The 23,570-nt window shown below is 31.3% G+C and overlaps 4 protein-coding genes across 4 annotated transcripts in view; 2 read left to right on the top strand and 2 right to left on the bottom strand.

Annotated features, from left to right (window-relative positions):
* The first annotated feature begins 1,623 nt into the window (after positions 1 to 1,623).
* Positions 1,624 to 5,339, top strand: LOC137920074 (clotting factor G beta subunit-like). The gene is made up of 4 exons (XM_068763305.1): positions 1,624 to 1,830; positions 3,461 to 3,652; positions 4,202 to 4,344; positions 5,091 to 5,339. Exons 1-4 carry the CDS (start codon positions 1,624 to 1,626, stop codon positions 5,263 to 5,265), a joined length of 717 nt encoding a protein of 238 aa, XP_068619406.1. The 3' UTR covers positions 5,266 to 5,339.
* A 456-nt stretch (positions 5,340 to 5,795) lies between these two features.
* Positions 5,796 to 6,843, bottom strand: ClpP (Caseinolytic protease proteolytic subunit). The gene has a single exon (XM_068763109.1). The coding sequence runs from the start codon at positions 6,659 to 6,661 to the stop codon at positions 5,921 to 5,923; it is 741 nt and encodes a 246-aa protein (XP_068619210.1). The 5' UTR covers positions 6,662 to 6,843; the 3' UTR covers positions 5,796 to 5,920.
* A 1,230-nt stretch (positions 6,844 to 8,073) lies between these two features.
* LOC137919902 (uncharacterized) lies at positions 8,074 to 10,567 on the bottom strand. Its single transcript, XM_068763123.1, has 3 exons — positions 10,364 to 10,567; positions 9,080 to 10,111; positions 8,074 to 8,575 (listed from the first exon to the last, which is right to left on the bottom strand). The coding sequence occupies exons 1-3, from the start codon at positions 10,422 to 10,424 to the stop codon at positions 8,208 to 8,210; spliced, it is 1,461 nt and encodes a 486-aa protein (XP_068619224.1). The 5' UTR covers positions 10,425 to 10,567; the 3' UTR covers positions 8,074 to 8,207.
* Positions 10,568 to 11,210: 643 nt separating this feature from the next.
* The window catches only part of Fit1 (Fermitin 1), a 63,278-nt gene continuing 50,918 nt past the window's right edge, over positions 11,211 to 23,570 (top strand). The window contains exon 1 of the mRNA XM_068762783.1: positions 11,211 to 11,471. Within this exon, the coding sequence (XP_068618884.1) occupies positions 11,326 to 11,471 (146 nt within the window). The 5' untranslated portion in view covers positions 11,211 to 11,325. The remainder of the gene's footprint in view (positions 11,472 to 23,570) is intronic.

Consider the following 23,570-nt stretch of genomic DNA (forward strand, 5'->3'; position numbering starts at 1 on the left):
AAAATTTAAACAATCCTACTAATGATGCATTAGAAGTCCGTCCCAGAAATGTGCTGATATTTGCTTTTGACAGGCTTAAATCCTTCGACAGGTAATAGAGAGATTTCCATTTTATATACATTCACTGCCTCACTGTCTTTCTAATATTACGAAGATTGATATATTTTCCTACAAAAATACCAATTAAAGATTTTTATTTAATAGATATTATACACTACCTGTCTTCTGCCCTTTACTTTTTTTGGCCCTGGCTGTCACTGCTGCCCATATTTAGGAGGCTCGGTATCATACATTCTACTATTTTACCGAATTGGAAAGCCGCTCAGCTCTTAGGTCACATCGATGGACGCTTCATGTAGTGACAAGGAGTTTAAGGGCCCCACAGGGGACCTCGGCCTGAGCTAACTCGTCTATAATACCCGCTTAGCATTCCGACACAAGAGCATCCTAGAAGTCCGAACCTCAGCTTGGTCGGTTAAATTAAATTTGAAGCCTCTGAGCCTTATCGTTCCGGAGAACGTTGTTGTGACCATTTAGTGCAAATGTGGAATACTTCCTTATATAAAGATTTTGTTTCTTTGTTAGTGACCTCGTTATGTTATAATTCAAATTATATTAGAAAGTGATGTTGAGATTTGGTATTGTAGGTGAGCTTTAGAAATGATCTTGTTAATTCTTTATTAGCAACTGATCGAGTAATGTTTCAGCTCGAACGGGGATTTTGGGATCAGAATACTAAACTCGTAGTGATCATTCAAGCTAAGGTCCGTCGGAGATCCTGGGCGTTACACGAATCTCTGGTCTAAGTTACTTAAGCGCTTGATAAAACCGAATCCATTAGATCTAAAGGCTATGTTCATGATATTGTCACTCATATTGTACTCGTATAGTTTATTATCTCTAAAACCATAAGGCTTATTAGGAAGTTGAAATTGGCTAAAGTAAGTATCAACTAAAGAAGGATTTTTCGAAATTCCATCCGCAAAGGATTTGAGAGAGCGTTCATTAATAATAATACAAATATTCTACCTGTATATCCTCCCTATATTTCTAACTCTAATAGGTATAAAACACAGCCAGAATTTTATTTACGTATTAAAAATTACCTAAAAAATGATTTTTTTGAAATTACGTTCACAAAAGGCGCCACCCGAAGCAGGCGGGAAATATAATTATATGTAAAACGATAAATTATTTTAACTAAACCCCAATCTTAACGAAATAAATAGTAATAATTTACTAGAGAAAGCAAAGGTTAAAAATACTCCGCCAATATTTCATTTGGCCTAACCTTGTCAAGGTTCAGCCATTATGACGGTAGAGAGCATGACTTGTATAAATAATTTGTACAGTGAAGTAATGAAAGAACTATAATCACAGAGTATATATCGTTATATTACGAAAAGGTTGATGTCATACAAATTCAATTACGCTTGTCTCTAGCCCAATTAACTGCGTTATTAGTCTGTTGCGTTAAATTAGCTAATTAGCCATAAACAGGCAAAATCATAACAATGTTCAAACGGTGAAAGCTATCAAAATAATATGTACCGTTTAAAGATTTTTTATATTTTTGCAATTATCTTATTTTTGTACCAAATAAAATATTGTGAAAATACAAAAATGGAACCTTTTGTAGTTAATGGTGAATTTGCAAAAATACGTACCTACCCACATTGTGTATTTATATTCGTCGATTGTGACGGAAAATGGATTTGCGGATCGTCCGTTTTAAACCAAAGAATACTCATAACAGCAGCGCATTGTTTGTATGGTTGCAGAAAACAACCCAGAATAGATGCCTTTGCAGGTCACGAAGATATTAGAAAGGTAAATATAGATACAAGTAATAATCAAGATCAAAAGTTTGATTCAGGAACGTTTCTTTCTTCTAGCATATTTTTGTTGTTAGCCACGAAAGATCGATAATACTTTAAACACAAAAAGTATAATCTTTAATTAACAAAATTTTTTTCATAAAAGTTTTGGCTAAAGGAAACGGTATCTACTATTCGTTAGAACTTAAGTGGCATACGAAAGACACAGCAGATATTAGCATTAGAATGATAATAAATTCACAACTATCTACAAAGATGATCGTTCCAGGCTATAAAATTAGTTAAATATACGGTGAAAAGTACTAGATTTTTACAAAAAATTGTTTATATAATACACGGAAATTTTATGGGTTATGAAAAATTATATTAAACATCAGTTTTTAGATTTTTAAAAAAGTTTCATCGTCTATCAATGAACTGTTGCATCTTGTAAAACAATTGTGAAAAGCATTGGCCCACTTTTCGATTAGGACGTCCGTTCCACGAATTTATCAAAGGCTTTATACCGTGAAACCATAAAGCGGGATTTTTTTTTCGTAATAAATGAAATCCGCATCGTGCAAAGTCGAGACAGTATCCTAATAGACAATTCTACACGAGCCCTCTTCCAATACTTAGTTGACCATTCGGCCAAATGTGCTTACGCGTTGTCATACTTCATGGATGTTGTTCACCTTAATTAACAAGAGTAAAAAAGCAAACGCTAGTGTACCACTCTGTTGTTGCTTTTTTTCTTGTTTATGTAGGGAGTTTCTCTATCCTAATTTAAATAAAACTTTTTTCTGTGAAGTAAACTGCAGTTCCATACGAAAAACTTATATTAAAAAAAATTACATGGCTATATTTATAAATAACACTATACACCTTCAGAAATAATGCCGCAAACCAGTTCCCACAGATGCATAGCGTATGAATTGCTCGAAGCGACGTTTATGAACGGAGTGTCCTATTACGAAGTTGCTAGAAACACATGAAGGCGAGTCGTACAACATCTTTATTTCTTCGCTCAAGTATGCCGTCCGTTGGGTATCACATGTAGCAATTGTACCATTACACGAAACTTCTAGAGTGCAGCCAGTCCAACCAAAGAACGAGGCGATCACCTTTCTCCCAACGCTTCTCTTTTCTTGATTTTTGTAGACAATTCTTCTCTAGAAAATAGCCATTATGAATATTGTATTCGTATATCGTGTATATCATAATAATAGATAATCCGTCTCCTGTGGCAATATAAAACATAGTTCATTACCACCATATTTTAAGCGTCAAAATATGATGTATCCATTTAGCACAAAACTTCTTAACGTCTAAAGGATTGCACAAAATGTTTTGAATATATCTCGTACCAATTTCTAAACTTGTCCAAATTTGATGGTAACTCGCATTAGTGGGACTGTATCATGTGTCACACAAATTCAGAAGTCCGTTTCCAGAAGTCGTTGTTGAATAAGTTATCTTACACAAATCATCACTGAGATTAATGCAGAAAATTAATTTTTAAGTTTTTATTTTTACTATTACCATGATTTTTAGTATTATGTGAGGTATATACGGTAGTCATACTGAAAATAACAACTTAACTTCCTAATTAACTGTTTTTAAAAAAATAATTATTATTGTAGGTGACAGTAAAAAGAAGAGTAAACAGTATATTAATTCACGAAAAATACAATAACAGATACGTAAGAAACGACATAGGGTTAATACTGCTCAAAGATGATTTACCTTTGGGCAATAAAATAAAAAGAGTAATAATAACAAAACAAAGTAGCCATGGACTTTACGCAGTAGTTGCAGGATGGGGATTAGTAAACGTAAGTTAAAAGAAAATAAACGATTTTAGTACTTAGTTATATTGTAATAAGGACTGTGAGAGCCGAAAGTTTCTCAAGTGCCGACCACGAGTCGGTAGATTCGGCGTTGGTAGGCCGCCCACTGGGTGGACCAACAACATTGTCAAGGTATGGAGAAATCGCTGAATGGGAGCAGCGTTTAACCGGTCATTTTGGATCTTTGGCGAGGTCTATACCTTGCAATGGGTGTATAGACGCCGATAGCGGCTGACAAGATGATTATTATAAAACGTATAAAAATTTTCGAACGTATAGATATAAATATTAAATTAATACCAATATAGTCGCTTAACCAACAATGACTAGATATCGTCTTTTAAGGGTGTAGTGTATAGCAACTGTTACTTTAGAAATGGAGGAATAGAGGGTTATACATGCTCACTTAAATGTTTATTTATAATTATTCAAAGTTAAACAAATTATGCATTAAGTAGATTAAAAAAGTGAAAAAATGAAATTCAGTAATACAAAAATGAGTATTTTAATTAAATAGTGAAAAATATTTTTCAGGATCAAACAAAGGAGGGTACTGATATTTTAAAATCAGCTAAACAGAAAGTAAGATCCTTTAGTACTTGCAATAAAGTCGGTACGCTGGTACCCGGTATGATGTGTGCTGGAAGCCTTCAAGTTAACCAACCAAGGCCGAGTCAGTAAGTTCTGTGAATTTTCTTAACAAGTTTTTTTGGCATAATTCATAGAATATTCAAACAAAAGCAGAACCCATGTCACCTGTCAAATAAAACTACGACTTCACGAGTTAGAAAGGAAAGGGGTGTTTTAAGATACCTGTCAAAATAACTTTGCCCGAATTGAAAAAAAAATCCCTCATAAAACGTAATTACACAAAAAAAAAAACAAAATATTCACAAGTGACTATTTTTTAACTTTAATCAAAATTGCTTATTGACTGAATTAGAATTATTTTAGACACATTTCATACAATACACAGCACAAACCTTTTACAATTTATTTAACTGAAGCGCTGCGGTCGATTTATCACGTTTATAGTAACTCCATACTATAAACTTGTACGAATATTTGAACAAATGGTCAGTGTACGTGCTTGGCGGACCACAATTGAAAATTATATTGCGAAATTTTTCATTATTAAAATGTAGTTATATACATTAATATTTAAACCTACTAACAGATTCGGTTTTTTCATAATTTATTTCTTATGATACATTGCTACTAAAACAAAAGATAGCTATTTGTTTCTATTAATAATTTTGTTTTCATATAAAAATAAAAAGCGTATGATTAATTTAAAAAAAAACATTTCATACCTTTATTTTACTAAGTAAATTAACTGCTATGAAATGTACATATGAAAATAATTAAAGAAATGTTTCATTTTTTTTGTTCAAAAAATTAAATATTAATCTTTTTTTCACAGAGGCGACTCCGGAAGTGCTTTGATCACAGCAAACTATCGGCAGATTGGCATAGTCTCATTTCGTTACCCAACATACCCTGGCCTTGTTGTTTACTCTAACATCTCCTATTACTACAACTGGATAAAAGATAGATCTCGATTATTGTATTGTGGAAAAAAAGTTAATAAAAAGTAAATAATATATGAACTCAGATCAGTAAAATTATGTAACATGTACAATTTAATTTCTACAAGATTCTAGAAAATATATTTTCCAGTTCACGGGAAAAAAGGTTTTACCACCTCTGCCATTCATTTAATCAAATGAAATATCTTAAAAGGCTGTATTTAATATTATACAATGGTTCACCACTCAAGAACTTTTATAGCCTAAAGGTTCTCAAGTGGAGACTACAAACCAGTGAGAGCCGTGTAGAATGTTCATCAGCATGGTGCAAAGATAACCTTGCTAAGTTCAACATAAGACACTGAATGCAGGCTGCTTTCAACCAATCATATTGGAAATCTATGTGGGAGACCTATATCCTGCAGGGGGCATCTTTTGGTGAAAATTATGATAATGATAATTCTGTAAAAATACTATGAGGTTATTAAATATAACAATAGAATTATATCTCTAATGTTATAATTTAATACACTCTATCAATATTAAATTAATACTACTCATGCAATAAAAGATTTAATATTTACATTATTTTTATTAATGTAACAATATTTTTGTCTTTTATGAAATGATTTACTTTTTTCACAATATTATGAAACCTGTACCAAAGTTATATTTTAAATCAGTTATCCATATAATTTTGTCTCTTCTTCATAAACTACTGGAATCAATTTGTTGATGTTGTACTGGATCCAGTTGCGGAGACAGTTTCACTCTCCATTGCATGAGACGGAGGATGTTCAAGAACATTATCAATTAGTCCATAACTCTTTGCTTCTGTGGGAGACATGAAACAATCACGTTCCATTGAAGACTGAACTTTTTCTAATTTTAATCCTGTATGCCTTACATATAAACCATTAATTTGAGCTTTGAGCTTCAGTATTTCTTCAGCTTGAATTTGGATATCAGTTGCTTGCCCTCTAACTCCACCTGAAGGTTGATGAATCATAATACGAGAGTTTGGAAGTGCATGACGCATGCCTGGAGCTCCTGCAGCCAGTAATAGAGAAGCCATACTACACGCCTGCCCTACACACCATGTAGCTACAGGCGGAGTTATATATTGCATTGTATCATATATTCCTAATCCAGCGGTAACAGCACCACCAGGAGAATTAATATAAAGATGTACAGGTTTTTTGCTTGATTCCGACTGAAGGAAAAGAAGTTGTGCTACAACTAAAGAACTAATTTCATCATTAATTGGCCCCATTAAACAAATAATTCGTTCACGAAGAAGTCTTGAATAAATGTCGTATGCTCTTTCACCTCTCCCTGTTTGCTCCACTACGATTGGTATCATTCCGAGTCGTATGGTTTGAGTTGAACTTATGGACCGAATATTTAAATTTAATGTATTAATATTTACTATTTTGGCGAGGTGGCGAAAATTATTCAAAGCCATTTTGTACAAGTCGTTAAAGATTTGCGGATTTTAACGAAAATTTTTTTTGCTTAAACTTAACCTCTTCTTATCCAGTTTTCTCATTAACTTTTTCAAATGCTACATAGAGGTTCTTTCCTTTATGAATTATTTCTTGAGAAATATATAAAATAAAATTTATAACACTTTATTATTCATCTCAGTCTAATTTTTATAGTTTTGACAGTTGTCAATTATGATGTTAGACCGACTTTGTTTTTTTTTTATCAAGTTTTCGTATGACAAGAAGATCATTTAATCTTTAGTAGCACGAAGTAATCCTTCAATCCTGAGTACAAAATTGTTTAAACATAGTGATGATTTTATTGAATATTAGTCTAATTATTTTATAATTTGATTATTTGTTAACTAATTTTTCAATCGAACTTCTTTCGAAAATGTAAAAAAGTAATTAAACAGCCCGCAATCTTATCTACGAGTTTGCTTTAAATTAATTAAAACTTAAAATAAAAAATATACAAGCGGCATAAATGTCTTTAAAAACGGGTATTAAAATTTGTCTGCATTCAGGAAAAAAATTAACTCAATTTTAAGATAATATTATTTTATAAAACCATATAGCGTAGCTTAAAAGTTGAACAAATAAATGTAATAACATAGATGATTTTTTTAGTTGATAATTCAAATCATGATCTATGTAAGGGTTAACTTGCAGAATATAAAGATATCTGCAAAATTTTGTCTTAAAGGGGAATATGGCCATCGTTTGCATGTTCATTAGTTTTCTTATGAGATTTCCATTAACATTTTAATGTTAATGTATCTTTTTGTACCACAATATATTTAGAAAATAAAAGCGTACATCCAAATTGATTCATAAAAACAATTTGGCGATGAACTAAATATGCAGAAAGTTTCGCAAACAACAAAAACAAATTATTGGTCTAGAAATGTCAAAACAGGCGCACATACACAATATATTTTCTTTTTGTATTTGAGAAAGCTTACATTTAGTTTTATTTTAGTTATTTGTCTTGATCACGCCTGTTATGTTTATGGGAGAACTAGTCTTCTGAGACAAATATTCTTATACTAGCTAAAGTTTAAAAATATTTTAATATTGGATTTTTATTAATAAATGGGAATAACATTCATAACTTATACAAATTAATTTCAATGCAACTCGCAAATTACATTTGTCTTCATTTGCTTCAAAAAAAGAAAAACTATAAACTTACAACATAGATACAGTGTGTTTTTTATGCAATATTCATAATTAATATTTTCTGTATAGGTAAAATGGGTAATAATTAGCAAGGCAATTTAATCAATCAACATTTTGTATTTCCATTAATATAATTTTATAACAATCATAGTAATAATTAGACACTGTAAGAAAAGCTTAATAGCATATAATATTGACATAATTCTACATAGTACATGATGAATCTGGTATGGCATAAAAAATCAAAAATAAAATCCCATAGTATCATTATTAAATAATCAATGGTTCATATCATATACCTCAATACCCAAGATTAAAAAAATCTTATAAAACATGCGTCAATCATGTCTTAGGCTGAACTTTTCTTAACCTTAATTTTAATAATGCTTCTTGTCTCTTTTTTTCAATAACAGTTTTAATATCTGCTGTTTCATTACTCTTTCTATTAATACTTGTATTTCTATTCACAAGTGGAATATCACATTTAGTTTGAATAGAATTATTTTTATTTAAATTAAAAGCTTTATCGCTAGGAACTTTAGGCTGAAATTTACATTTACTGGTTGTGACAGTTTCTTGTTTTCCAGAATGTATTGTAGATTGCGTTACAGTAAAAGGTAATTGTCTTTTGGCCAACAACTTTTCTCGAGCCAACTGGTGTTTTTTCTTAATTTCTTCAGGAGTACACCGTATTGGTGAATCTCCGGGATCTAAAACAGTACCAAATTATATATTAAGTTATGGATTATGCAAAGGTAAAATTAAAAGCCTTTCTTTGTAAATTTAGGAACATCTACAATTATATAGAAAATTGTACTAGGTAAAAAGGCGAGAGAAAGTGAGAGAGAGACTACAGAATGGCAAGTTCAAAAACATGGCATACAGGATGCTTTCAACTAGTCCTTCTAGAAGCCATTGCAGGAGGCCAATGTCCAGCAGTGGCTGTCTTATGGCTCAAATGCCGATGATAATCCATAATTACATATATTCAAATTACAAAGTTTAAACTATGGTTAATTTTTCACAATTAGTAAATATAAATATTACTTTGCTAATCTTATCCATTTACTAATATTATTGCAGTGGTGAACACCACAAATTAATATTTATACTTTGAGTTTACGTATAAACAAAATGTGTTTAGTTTCCCAGCTTGTAAAATTGATGTTGTTAAAAAATCTATAAAAACGTAATCTAATTATATTGTTATTTACCTTCATGGCCATTTTTGTTTATTGGCATAGAACTGTATCTCCCAAGGGTCATCCCACTTGATGATGGTTTGTCAATATCTTTTAATGATGGAGATTCAGGCATAGAACTATATCGTCCAAATATAGATTTTGAAAAAGGACTCTGACCATCCATGGTAATTTCTGTTTGTTTTTTGACTTTATTCGTTTCTCTAACAGGTGTCTTTGTTTTAGTAGGCATCTGAGTTAGCCTTTCTAATGCACTATCATTTAAATTTTCCACAAACATATCGAATGAGTCATTATTGAGTGATGGAGATTGACATTTTTTAACTCTTTTAGGACAAGGAGAATCTAATTTTATGCTATTTAGTATTGCATCCATTGAGTCATTGTCCATTTTAAAATTTAATGATGGATTTATACATTTAGGTTTACAATGAGAAACATCAGTGTTAACTGTTTTAGGAACATCATGTTTAAATATATTCTCTTCTACCATCTGAGTTGCTTTCAATAAACATTCATTCATGGAATCATCTGACTCTAAACCATTGTCTGGTTCAGGTTTAGTAAATTTTGAACTTAAAACATTTTTTCGCAGACAACTATTACTTTTTATGCCACATTTAGGTGAAAACTCCAATGAATCATTAAATACATCATCTTCAATAGCTTCTATATCTTTTAAAGCATTTTTTTCTGTTTTATTACTTATGATCTCTTGTAAATTCTGATTTAATTCTAACAGTTCTTGAAACAGTTCATTTTTCTTCTGAGTAACCTTAAGAGTCTTTCGTTTGGGTAATGGTTTTTCTAATATTTTAGGTCTTAAGGATTTCTTTGATCTTCTACTCAATGGTGTTGTATTCTTAGACCGTCTTTTGTTTGATGCTGATTTTGGAGTATAATGATTCCATATGACATCAGTTTCTCCTTCTGTACCATCTTGTGTACATAAAAATGGTACTGGACTTGCAGCGTCAGAATCACATAGTGAATCACTGTCCCTTGATGGCGAATCAATTCTATGTTCTGGCGTTGAGCATAACACTGAAAAAAGTATATATTTCGAGTCAAAGTTATGTTTGGCTTTAAAGCAATGAAACCAAGCCTAACCCAAGCAGGTTGACGCAGAACACATTTTAGATTAAGCGTAACAAAGCAGAATATCATTCAAATTCATTCCTTACTGTTACTTAGAAACATTTTATTACTGTTAAATTAAAAACATTTACGAAGTTTTTCACAATAATTTAAAAACGACAACATAGTTACATTTTCTGCATAATTAATATAATTTACCTTTGTTTTTGTTTTTGGACACAACCATTTCAGCGGCGGAAACAACTCGTTTACTACTCATAAATGATTTTTAAAATGATTCAAGAAAGAAGATGATTATACCTACACCTGTAACAATAACTGCTACATAGCATCAAAATTATTATATATACCATTTAAAAACAATAGCTATGTGTTTAATAATAACACGGTACGTATGCAAAAAAGTTGTCAGCAATTTGAAGTTCATTCAATACATCATTTGTCAGAATGACACTAGTCTATGTTCTTTGATGATGCTGAATTGTCAAATTCATTATAAGCGTACAGCCAAAATTCATGGTTATAATTCAATAAAAACACAAATACAAACTTTCGTCAAACAAATATTTTTCTTTACTTAATTTCCAATGAAACGAGTCACGTCTTTTTTATATCATATTTAAATGCTATAACAAGATTACATAATATTTTAGGTTTTTTCGTGGTTGTTAGGGTTACTATTTGCTTAGTGGCATTAATAAGTTCCGTAGATTGGGGTTGACCGAGTACTAATGACGCCTAGCCCTAACTTAGGTTGAGGGATCTATGAATGTCTATTCTAGCCATTACACAGAGATATTTTACTAAATTAAAAGAATGCGAAACTCTTAAAGCCGCTAAGGCGGACGCTTCATAAAGTGAATAGATAGGGGGTCAAACCCGGCTCGACCAGTCACTATTATGCAGTTTAAAATATTTAATTTTGTCATGTTTTGTTTTTGGGTATTTTAAGTCCATTTTTGTCCATACAAGCTTGCGAGTAGGTAATAACTCTACGGCTGTCATTTGGTCGGGCAGCCACAAGCTAACTCGACTCTATGGTCAGTCAGACTACGGACAGCTTTGTATTCGGTCGTGTGATTTATTATTTTTGCTGTTGTCGCGATGCTTTATCGGAAGTGACACTTTTATAGTGTAAAGTGTATAAGAACTTGTGCAAAATGCTCGCAGACGGGGAAATTGTTGGCGACGGATCATGGAATCTCACGATCTATGTGACGGATCTGAACGAGAAGAGGACTATGGTCGTAAAAGGAGACATGCACATCGGCGGGGTAATGCTAAAACTTACAGAAAGCTTCGGTAAGTAAACTTTAAATAATATATACCTGTGTAATGTTACACTTATCTTTACTTACTTAAATGCCTACGAAAGTATTATTGTATTTTTCAATGTTACTTCAGTGCTGAGTCACGTTTTCCATTTATGGAGATTTCAGTGTAGTTATACGTTTATTAATTTAAATTGTTATGTCAAAGTATCTAACACATGTTTCCATGAATCTTAAGGTATCATGATAACTTAAGGTTAAACAAAGAACAAGGTCATTAAAATTAAAAGGCTCAATTACTTTGAAGAAATTTGTCTAAAATTCTTACCATACATGTTTTAATAAAGGGGACTTTTTTGAAGATTGCTTATATAATGTGTCAATATTAATATTATAATAAAAACAGGCATAATTTTACTATAATTTAATTTTTACATCAATGTTTTGTATATTGAACATTTTTAAAATAATACCATCTCAATTTCAATTTACCTTTTTTCTCAAACCATTTCAATCTAAATCAGTTAATGAGAATATTAAAATTTTCCCATCATTACTAAGTATTTAATGCACAAATTTTGTTGTCTTCATTCTAATAAATTGCTAAGCATGTTCAATATAGAAATGTGAAGAGAAGTTTGAAGAATAATATTATTGAGCTTAATTTTTAGACTAATTTTCATTTGATCACTATTAGAGTATAGTAATGGATTTGTTTGTTATATTTTTAAAAATGCTGAGAAATGATTGGACCATTCCTATCTATGGTGTTAATAAAAAAATCTAAGTTTTAAGTTTTTGCCAGAGCTGATATGTTTGTGTGAGTTGATGGTCTGATGATGAGAGCATATGAAATGAATATACACCTGCCTTGTGGAGATTCTTAAAGAGAATTTAATTGGTAGTTATCTATTATTAGCTCCTGAGTTTCAAAGCGAAAAATAGCTTTTGGCAAATATACATCTGATTACCCAAACTCTGATTACATGTGTATTTTTTGAATGTGACATATGTACTATTAAAATATAGGGTGATACAATGTAAAGCAGTTTCTATGCAATGTTTTCATAGTTCCTAGTTGATCAGACATTAAAAGCAGTTCTGTAATTTTATGGTAATGTGAAGTAAAATGCCTGAATCTTTGCAAATACTATGTAAAATAAAGTTTAACCTATCATAGGTATCATATAATTATATAATTTATCATAAGTTGTTCTAGCCACAGATTTTGATATGTATAGTACAACAATAAAGATAAATACTATCATTACTTGAGTAAATTCCAACTTTAGACACTCCTGTTACAATCCTTACTCATTTTTCTATTTGACAATGTCATAAGAATTACTCAATAATTTTTTTTTTCAAAACTTGTATATACTGGAAATAAAATTATAAACAAAGTACAGAAAAATGATTGATGTAATTTAACAGAAAAAAAAAACCAGGATTGAATATAGAATTCGCCACGTCATTTGCGTCAAATTTTAAATAAAGTCCACACATCGCATACCAAATCGAAGCGATCTATTTTGTTATGTAATATTGTTATACTGATTCATATACGATTTAGAATTTGTTTATGTTTACTTAAACATTTTTAAAATTATCACCTACGCGTATCGTGTACCGGCGAGATAACTTTCAAAATGGCGGCTATATTCGCCCACTGTCATGAATTAATCAGTTGACCGATCATTCTGCATTCTGTGATGGCCGATAATATTGAAAAAATGTTGTATGTCTATAGCTGTTTAATATTGATATATTAGGTATTCTTGTTATAATCGTATACTTTTTTATATTCTATCGGATTACTTATTTCTGTTTTTTTTTTTTATTTATTTATTGACACGTTCGATTTCTGTAAAATGTGAATGTATAAAGTATAAGGTACAATACATATTAACGTATAACAAGTTCAAGTATCAGTGTGTTTTACCAAAACAGCGGACGATTTATATTATATAAAATAGCTATGTGAATGACAAAGAGCGCATAGATCGGACATAACTTAAAATAATCATTCCGCGGCAGACTACTGAATAATACAACTATGTTATCTCATTAAATGTCGTTACGCTAGTCGACAGTACTCGCAAACATTACGTACAATGTCTCTTTATTTAAATCGTCGATAAGATATTACTATTTGCACTTATGTAACGTTTTTCGGTTTCTCTAGATTAGTATTCGGAATGTCTTCTTATCACTATTCTCCTTCAAATGACTTCGATTGTTTTTAAAATTTTATTAATAGGTAATATATTATCATAAGACTATTTTTACTATTAACAAGGCGTTTAAATATTATTGAATTTTCGTTTTACCGTAATACATTATACTTGATAGTAAAAGTTACGAATCAACTAGGCATAGTCTAGTCCATATATGTTTAGGAATGTCGTACTTACTTTCAAAAGATCTTGGTGGAAATCGCTGTCACTAGTAAAATTGTTTTCATGTATTACTTACGTATATATGAGAGTGACAAATTAAAGATTAAATGTTTTTATTTCTTCGATTGAATTTGACTTCCATAAGATTTCTTTATTGTATGGATGTTACGTTCGTAGATGCAGGCATGTCAAGTGTGGCTTCCGGCGCCCCCTCTCGACCGGCGCTGATAACGTTATCATCCGCTCATTGTTCCTCCACGTTGACGAGCCAATCGCACTGTGGGCCGTTGACACGCCTGTATTTTTAGCACTTAAATATGTTCTTATTCGCCTATCCTTCTTGCAGACAACATATTTCAACATTTTAGAATCTTTTAATGAAGTTTTACAATTGATGTTATTAAATATGTTGGTATTTTTAAATTTAAAGTAAGTCACTTTGTTTTTAGGTCGAGATATTTAAAAAAAAATGAAAAACCGTTGAATTGTATTTAGTGTTGCCATTAACTCGATATTTCATTTAAAAAGTGACTTATACCACTTTCAAAATAAACGGCACAATTCTGGGTATAGTCGTTGGCATTTTTGACCCCGAGTCGAGAATTTCCATGCTGCGGTTGCCAAATATTATAAGATACAAAACTTTACATACTAGTAAGTGAGTAGTGTTTGTATAATATTTCGAGGTAGCAGAAATAAGCATTGGCTTATACCACAAAACAGCTATTAAGAGAGAACTCCGCTCACAGCAGAGAAATATAATATTATGTTAGAAAAAAAATATAATAAATATATTTTAGTTGTCGATATTCATTAAGTAATTATTTGATGCAGTCTTCAGCCTTAATTTTATCGATACGAAAACCAATTAATGTATGGTACACCCTATCTAAAAATCTTTATTAGAAATAATTAATAACGTAACGATAATATAATAGGAGAAGGCGTTTGCAAAATTCAAATAAAAATATGTTAAAATGAATTATTGTTTACCGTTTGTCCCTAGTCTTTGTACTGACAGAAATTATGGGCCTACTTCATTTGAATGCCTGCTTTTACATATAGCCAATCATCCGGTATGTTTAGTACTTAAATTAAAAATAAAGTTATTTACCATACAAGTTTGTCCACGAACGTTGTAAATTCCATTTTTGTTAGGTTTACGTTGAGTCGGTATAAAGAAAAGGCTTGTTTAAGACGAGACGAGACAAGACCAAAGGCGTACCGACACAAGCCGGATTTTAATGCTGAATGCTATTAATCCTTGCTTGACTTTTTGATTGAGGTCGGGTAAAATCTTAATGTGATGAATACCTCAATACCATAAATAAAACAATAAGAGAACTAAAGTTATCAACACACTATTGAAAGTGAAAGTTTGTTTTTTGTTGTATATTGTTTCCATAGTTTATTTACTATATATAATGACAATGTACACTTATTGGAGATGCATTATAATGCATTTAAAATGATCGATGATCTTACTTGATAAATTTCGGCTAAATTTAGGTCCATGTGATAATCTCTTTAATTATTTATATTAGATTAAACTCTTTATTGCGGTCTATTCACGATGATGTTAAATATATTTATAACGTAATATAATATATTATATTTTTAACAAAAAGGTCGAGATTACACCTCAGTCGCTAATGCTATTAAATTTAGTATATATTATTATATTATAATCTTCATTGCAATATGCAAACACGCATAATTCCGTTTGCATTTTTTTTGCCGTACTGTATATGATTCCTTTCATTGTATTATGATTTTTATCGACGCAAATACAAAATTGTTTTAGTGTCATGAAGAAATAGTATTGTTGATAATGTAGACTATATTTATTATATAGAGGGTAGATCGGTACAGAAATATTAATTATAGATATCATCATAGTTACTTCAGCTCTACGATGTCCATTACTGGACATAGCCTCCCCCATAGTCTTCAAATAGGAGCGATTGAAGCCACTATCCAGAGTCTTCTGACGACCTTTATATGTATATCCTTTAATTTTATAATTCAATATCTCGTATGATACAGTACGTGGCATGGTGGGTGTACCTCTCGCATTATTGCTTTTTGCGAATCATAAACGACCTAAAAGGCTACGAAGCTCATAAATGCTCGGCCTATTCTCTGGCAGCGCTGGGCAGGTTGGAAACTGTCGCCAACTAGGGATCGGTGCCGGACGCTAACGGTCGCGCGCATTCCCCTGCCCCTCCCACTCCCACCACCGGCCGCCTAACTTTGTTAATTGCTTATGCGAAAGCCCCTATCTATGCTAAGTTGACTTAAAACTTGCAGTTATACTGACATACTACTGCAACAATATTTTTATTTAACAACAATACACTGGCGATAAAATTTATAATTAATAATAAAAAATGAAACGTATATGTAAGAAGCTATGCAAGTTAAAATGTTAAGCTTTAGTAACAAGACGATTAAAGATTTGCACTTTATTGATTTTTTGTTCACATCACTGGAATGAACCGCTGCAAAATGTCCACGTAGTTGGCATTCCATATCATCATCATTACAGCGTCGTACTGCTGGACACAGCTCTATCCCATAGATTTACGATAAGACCCGGTTGGAAACATATCCAGCGTATTCTGACGATGTAAACAAGGTCGTCTGTTCAACTCATATGTGAACGTCCTACTCTGAATTTGGCGATCCGTGCTCCCTACCCTAAAACCTTAATGCTCCAGGGGCCATCTGTAATGAGCTGTGTTTATAAAAACGAGTTTTTTTTTGTCAAAATATTGTTATATTAGATAGCTTATTATTGTTGAAGTTAATCATGTATAAGTTAATCAACTGTTTCAACGTTCACCCTCTCCATACGTGTTTTATTAAGTAGTTTGCAATGCAAATTTATCAGCGTACGGGTGCTAATAAGACGTTCATACGTCATTGGCTGCATGCGATAGACGTCTTCCCGATAAGCACTTACGCACTTACAGGCCCATCGTGACCTACTCTGATGGAAGAGCTGCACATTCGCCTTATGTTCAGTTACGATTGGTACTTAAATATGTGAAGTATAAAAACGCTGAGAGGGTTTATTCTGAACCTCTATTTTAGTAATTATGATCAAATAAACCCACTCAGGAATTCTTGACCGTCTAGCCTTTAGCTCGCTTAGGTAGACCCTCCATGTTGCTAATAGCTCGAAGGCTTAAGCTATCATCAATAACGTTTCACAATATCTATACTAGGTCACTATAGTCGGATTTTGTCTGATTCTTTCACATATTTTATTTTTGGTACCAGTATTACCGGTTTCCTCACGAAGTTGTGAAATTTTCCTTCCCTGTTTACTCGTAGTGGCTATAGATTATTCATAAAAAGTATGCGTCTCCGTTCGAAATTTAATTTCTGAACCACTAACATTGCTCCGTCACTATTTCCAGTTTCTCATTTCAGCTTGTAAATTAGCGAGAAAGTCGTGTCAATGGTTTTTTAATTAATTACCTTTGGCTATATTATATATATCTTTAAAAAGAATTTGCTTTAAGTATTAATACGTTATCTCGTTATAATATCAGGTTAAAATGTAATAGATTAATAATTATATATATATATACATACACACACACCCATATATATACTTGTTTATTTTATATTTTGAGTATATATATTTATATACATATATACTCAATAAACAAGTAATTATTGAACAATGCAAACATAATATAAAAATTCCCTTACGTTCACAATACACTGTCCATGACTAAGTTATTCAATCTAGCTATAGTGGTAAAGTGACGAATGATTATTGCGTAAAATTATTGTAATTGAATTAAAAAGTAATGCGGTTCTATTACAAGTAGGTAATTACCCAATGTGCCTAGTTTTACATGTTATTCATTGTGATTAAGTATTTGTCATCACAAATTGTACACTTGGGGCTGGACTATCACGGCTGTCCAGATGGCATTTGCAGATTCTGTAGGTTCGAGGTGGCAAGGCTGAGGTGTCTAGCCTAAGAAGGCAGCGAACTCGAAGGTTCCTGGAAGAGCTTCAGCTTGGGCCGCTACTACTATTTCACCAGATTAGAAGGTCGACGAACTCTTTGACTGACGCACCATGGAGTCACTAGGCTCAAGGGACTCCACCTAGAGATTTCGGCTTAAGCTGTCACGCGTTGGTAAAATAATATACCTAAATTAATTTCTATATATTTAAAACAAGTCGTACAAATATATTAATCCATATAAAAAGGTTATTTTAAGTATTGCGCATAAAAGTGCAAAATAACTGTTACTTATTGTTCTCCGATGACCCATTACAAATACGATTTTAAAATACACTCATCGTGTAATATCTAAGATTTATCATGTAATAAAATTAAAAAGTTATTAAATTAAAACTTGAAAAAAATCTTATTACAGTGTGAAGGAATCTTTGATAATGAAGCTTGGATATGAATTGTTGTACTACTAAATTAAGGACACTGTGAAAGTGATAAAAACCCGTCTGATTTTATTATAGGCTTTTAGATCAGAGCGCTTGTAACTTTAAATTGAAAGATTCCATTAGTTAATGTGATTTTAGTTTCTATCAAATTGGGCTCTCCTGGCATTCATATAACAATCACATGAATAAGACGTTTGCGTATGAAATTGTGGTATCTATAACGTTTGAATTAATGAAATAAAAACTGGCAAATTCCATTTTTATACCATATTCATCATAAAGTGATCACTCTGAAATATGTAACATTATTTTTTATATACAATAATTAATAATTCTAGCAATACAAAGTCTACAGGGGTAGATAGTGAATGATCATCGATGTAACTGGAATACGATCATAAATATGTAGCTCACGAACCTTTGTTTCTGTGAGCTCAGTTTTAATGAAGCTACACAAAGCCTTAATCGGCTAGCAGCAGAAATTCAATCTCATAAAATCTGTATAGTGAATAATAATTAATTTTAAAATATAATAATTCGAATTTTGAAAACGCTTTTTATGTACTACTTTGTTTACTATTTCTGAAACCATTGGTTTTTGAATAGGTTGTATTAAATATTAATTGACAGTAAATGTGTTTATACATTCACCCCTTTAGAGATTTAACCATAACCCTCCTATATTTATATAATATCACATGATTATGTAATTAAAATGCAGCGCAGGAAGTTAGCGCGTGCAATCTGGTCTGTTTTGGTTGCGTTAGTAGCTGTAACATGTCATATTTGGAGCAGTATATTCCGTTTACAAAAGCAACGGAAACTGAGAGTGCTGGGTATTATTATTCCGCGTCGACTCCGTTCGCCAGTTTTCAATTGAGTGGCAGGTATTATGTAAACCGTTCTCCAAACAATTGGTATTAAAAACACGTAACATGATATCGGAACAGCGGTACGGCTAGTTTTAATATAAGTTGTAAAAGATGTTTTTATTTTTAAAGTTAGACATTCATAAAATTATTCGTGTAGAGTATAAAAAAATTGTTAAATTATTTACTAGATATCTTATCTTGTCAGGTCAAATAGCGTATAAAGTCAGGTAGTGGGTAAACCTTGAAAATTCATTTAAAAAATCACATGAATTTTTTCCACTGTATGATGTTTGTTCTATACCATAGCTTCAAGTCTTTATTATATAATTTTGTTTTTATGCTTCACACTACAACAATTAAAATAAACAACTCACAATGAAGGCCTGATTCTGTAAGAATAGTAGTAACTTCAACTGAATATAAAACTACGTGATATAATTTTTTTTAATTAATTTTCTGGGTCTAGTCATTTATCCTGACATTTGAATTCGGCTTGACGTTGATTAATGGGAAACACTATGTTAAAAGACAAATAGGTAGTGTTTTTTTGCTATTTGCCCATTATATACTCTCTAAATGTGTTGCAACCTAATTTTAAGTGCTTTTCAAATACATTGTTACAAGACGATCAGGGCGTTCACCCAAAAAGCCATATGCTCTGCCAATATTAAACAGGGTTACAGATATTTTAAATTGTTTAAAAACTTTGCGTAGGGTAAATTATAACTAAAAATAGTTATAATCTTCAGACAAGATTTTTCTCTCATTAATCTAGTAATTACGTAAATCATCAGCTATGTATAATCCACCTAAAAAGCCTCTTGCAAGACACTAGACATCTTAAATATTTTATGTGATATTGTCTCATTAAATGCGAAACAATGTATAAATGTAATCAAAATGTGTTTTATTATTCTTGCTTATCCCGTTAGGCGCTGAATAATAGTGAATTAATTTTATAATTCTAGAACATTCGAAGCACGCGTTCTCTGAATAATAAAAGATATGGGTCTCTTTATAACTAAAACGAATGCAGATTGTCCGTACTCGTAGCTTATATCATAACAATGTTACTCTTTTAGAATTTAATAAGCTCAATTCTCTTTGTATTATATCGGGATTAGCAACCTAAACACGGCCATAATGTTATAATATTAGATTCTATTATGGTTTGTACTCGAATTCATTCTCGCGGACATCATAATCAAGGCTGACTTATATCATCATAAATGACGCATAAATTGATTTACAGTAACATAACATTATACTGAATGCCTATATTATATTTACATTATTCAATTCAAAATACATTAAGGTTATCCAATTAGTGGAAATCAAATTATTATTTTAATATAATTCGTTTCAAATCATTACACCGATATTAAAAATGAATTTGAAACATAGAACAATGGTTATAAAAGTGCCGTTACATTATAAAATTTATTAGACGAAAAATACCCTAAACTAAATAAACTTGTATACAGGGTGATTAGTTATATAAGCTTTTACACGCATTTAAATTCAGTAATGCAATAGGCCAATAACTTCTGGCAATGCGGTCTATAGGGACTGATAGTAAACAATAATAATTTAAATAATCCGAACTTTTAATAACGCTTTTTCTTACTACATTACTATAAAGTTATTCATTATTTCTGAAACAATTGAATTTTGGATAGGTTAATAAATAGACATTGTTTAATAACTAATGAGCTATACATTCAGACATTTAAAACTTTTAAATCTATAACCAATCATCCTGTATTAGTAGGACAGTTCTTCAAATACAATTTACATTATAATGTGTCCAGTACTGAAAGAACGAAACACAGAAAACAGTATAAAGAATAACAGAAATCAAAAGACAGAGCAGTCCAGAAGATTTAACTCTGTCATATTATACAGTCCTTTGTGTGTGTGGGTGTGCAGTAATGTGTGTATGTGATAATAGTGTCATGTCAGTCGATATACGCCCACTGCAAGGCTTAGACGCTATGAGGGGATTTACCATAATCGCCACGCATAGCTGGCGGATTGGTGATCGTAGTGTGGCTAGAGGCTTATTTGTGTGCAGTGACAATCCTTTATAATAAATGCACAAAGTGTGAATTACATAAGATTATACAATCGCAAGTCTATGTCATCTATCGCTGGGTTACCATTGCTCATGTACGTATGAATGAATAAACGATATTTTTAAAGTAATACAATTTAATGTTCCAAGCCACATTTGCCAGTAAGGTCGATGATTCAAGTTCGCGGATGACTCCTTAGCGGTCATGCGCGATTCCCGCGACCGGTTTCTGACATGGCCGTAGGTGACGTCACTGAAGGCGAGGGTATTAATACATTTATGGTAATAAACTTGACTCCGCGATTCCTGTAATTCTTACTAAGCATTCAAAGACACTACATAAAACATTTTTTTTTAATTCTTCCTTGACTGGTTTATAGGTATAAAAAGGTTTGAAATTATTATTGTTGTTAATTTACTGTAAATCCTAGCTAATGTCAATGATTTCAGACAATTAAACTAATGATAATATAGCAAGAAACGGCGTTTTCAAAATTCGAATTACCAACATATTAAAATTAATTATTGTTATCTACCTGTCTCTGCAGACTTGGTACAGTCAGAATTTATTAACCTATCGCATTTCAAAGAAATTTCAGAATGATCTGATGATGATTGGAAATGAAATAAAAACTATAGAGATTTTTCAGATAAATGAGCTACACATTCATCCCTGTAAATCTTTAACCTACAAGCAATCATCCTGTACGGTTAATTATCATGTTACTTGTTTATATTGTTAAATAAAATTTTGAAAAAGATCAAATATTGTTCATAAATTACAAAACAATGCCAAATAATACTCTTACTGGCTATAATGATCGTAAAATCGATTAAAACATGATTTGAAGACGTTACACTATCTTGATGTGCCAGACTCGAACTTATCAAAACTGCTTTTTAAAAGCGACAGAAGTATCCATAAAGTTTTTTATCATGATATTATATTTGCATTTATTAATGTAACAGTAATATTGTAAAGCCATAAAAATTGATTCTATAATAGATTTTATAAATTAAAAAAAAAACATTTTAATTTTCGATCGTAATAATAATCGGGCAATTTAACTTTGCCTTCAATGATTATAATTAGAAAATTAATGTTATTAACGGGATTTTCTTTTGGAAAAAAACTTATAGTAAAGCAGAAAATCTTTTACAAAATATAGACGTAAAATAAAGTGAAGTATATAATATAATTAAATTTAGTGTTTTTGTTAACATCGTTAACTTCAAATTAAAACTAACCTTTTAGGCCGGCCTAGGTTGCAAGTGATGTCACTGGAATAGCTGATGTAACAAATTAAACAACATTAACTGAAGGTCAAACGGAGTATAGTGTTCCTTTATGTCGTATTTTCCAGCCTTTTTAAACCTTTTTAGTTGAAAAAGGGAAGTGTTAAATATTCGTCGCTTTAATGTAAAGATCTTTTACGACATTATACAAAAAAGAAATTTAAAATTTAAGATATATTTAATCTGTAAAGGTTGCCAAGGTTGGAAAAATTGCTATTATATACTCGTGCTTATGGTGTACGTCTGAAGTTAGACTTTATTGACGTCTGTCAATAATTTTAGAATTTATATAGTTAGAATGTGATATGAGTATTGCTACTCAAATTATTGGAAACCATACTATATTGATATATAATACTAATGTACATAGTATACCTGTCTACCTATAGGTGTGACGTAGTAACATTGTGATCAAAACTCTTTCAAATAATAATGATTAAAAAAAGCGAAAAGGTCGCCATATGTTCTTAATCAATGATTTACTTTTAATTTCAAGTATATTTTAATATATGCAACAAATGATGCTTTTGACTAAAACGTCAAGAATATATGTTTCATTCAGTACAATTTTGAGAAAGGTTACCGGACGGTAAAAGGACTTACTCCAGTCGAACCACAGTTTGTATACCAAAGTCAGTGGTTCTCTCAACTCATAAAGCTGTCGTCTATAATTTTTTTTATTAGTCGTAGTACACATGTAAACAAAACAGTAATGTGTAATATATTTCAATGATAGCTTGCTGCATACAAATAAAATAAATATTTTATAATTATCAATTATTATTAGTCGTTTTGCCGAATAATATAGTAAGGTAATAACTCGATCGTGCCGAGAAATTTCGTAGCTGAGCGCCGATTTCGATTTGAATATCTATTTATAAAATTCTGACTTCACCGATGGGTCCCGTTTCTTACGGCACGCACCGTCTCAACCGTACTACTCGTGTTGATATTTTGCCAAATAAACAAACCGTTTCTATTTTAATGTGTATTGGTAAACTTTAGATCATTAGAGATTATTTAATAAATAACTTAGATTTCTTTTCAAACATCTAAATACGA

This window comes from Battus philenor, unplaced genomic scaffold (genome assembly GCF_028537555.1).
Source record: "Battus philenor isolate CCGP_79_NKW_IND1 unplaced genomic scaffold, ilBatPhil1.0.hap1 SCAF_17, whole genome shotgun sequence".
Taxonomy (NCBI): Eukaryota; Metazoa; Arthropoda; class Insecta; order Lepidoptera; family Papilionidae; genus Battus; species Battus philenor.

Bases quoted from the DNA above. Each gene is read 5' to 3' on its own strand.
- ClpP (XM_068763109.1), bottom strand. From the start codon at position 6,661: ATGGCTTTGAATAATTTTCGCCACCTCGCCAAAATAGTAAATATTAAT.
- LOC137919902 (XM_068763123.1), bottom strand. From the start codon at position 10,424: ATGAGTAGTAAACGAGTTGTTTCCGCCGCTGAAATGGTTGTGTCCAAA. The intron at 10,112-10,363 runs GTAAATTATATT...TACTTTTTTCAG, and splicing joins GTCCAAAAACAAAAACAAAG to TGTTATGCTCAACGCCAGAA. The intron at 8,576-9,079 runs GTAAATAACAAT...GTACTGTTTTAG, and splicing joins AAACAAAAATGGCCATGAAG to ATCCCGGAGATTCACCAATA.
- LOC137920074 (XM_068763305.1), top strand. From the start codon at position 1,624: ATGGAACCTTTTGTAGTTAATGGTGAATTTGCAAAAATACGTACCTAC. The intron at 1,831-3,460 runs GTAAATATAGAT...TTATTATTGTAG, and splicing joins GTCACGAAGATATTAGAAAG to GTGACAGTAAAAAGAAGAGT. The intron at 4,345-5,090 runs GTAAGTTCTGTG...TTTTTTTCACAG, and splicing joins AACCAACCAAGGCCGAGTCA to AGGCGACTCCGGAAGTGCTT.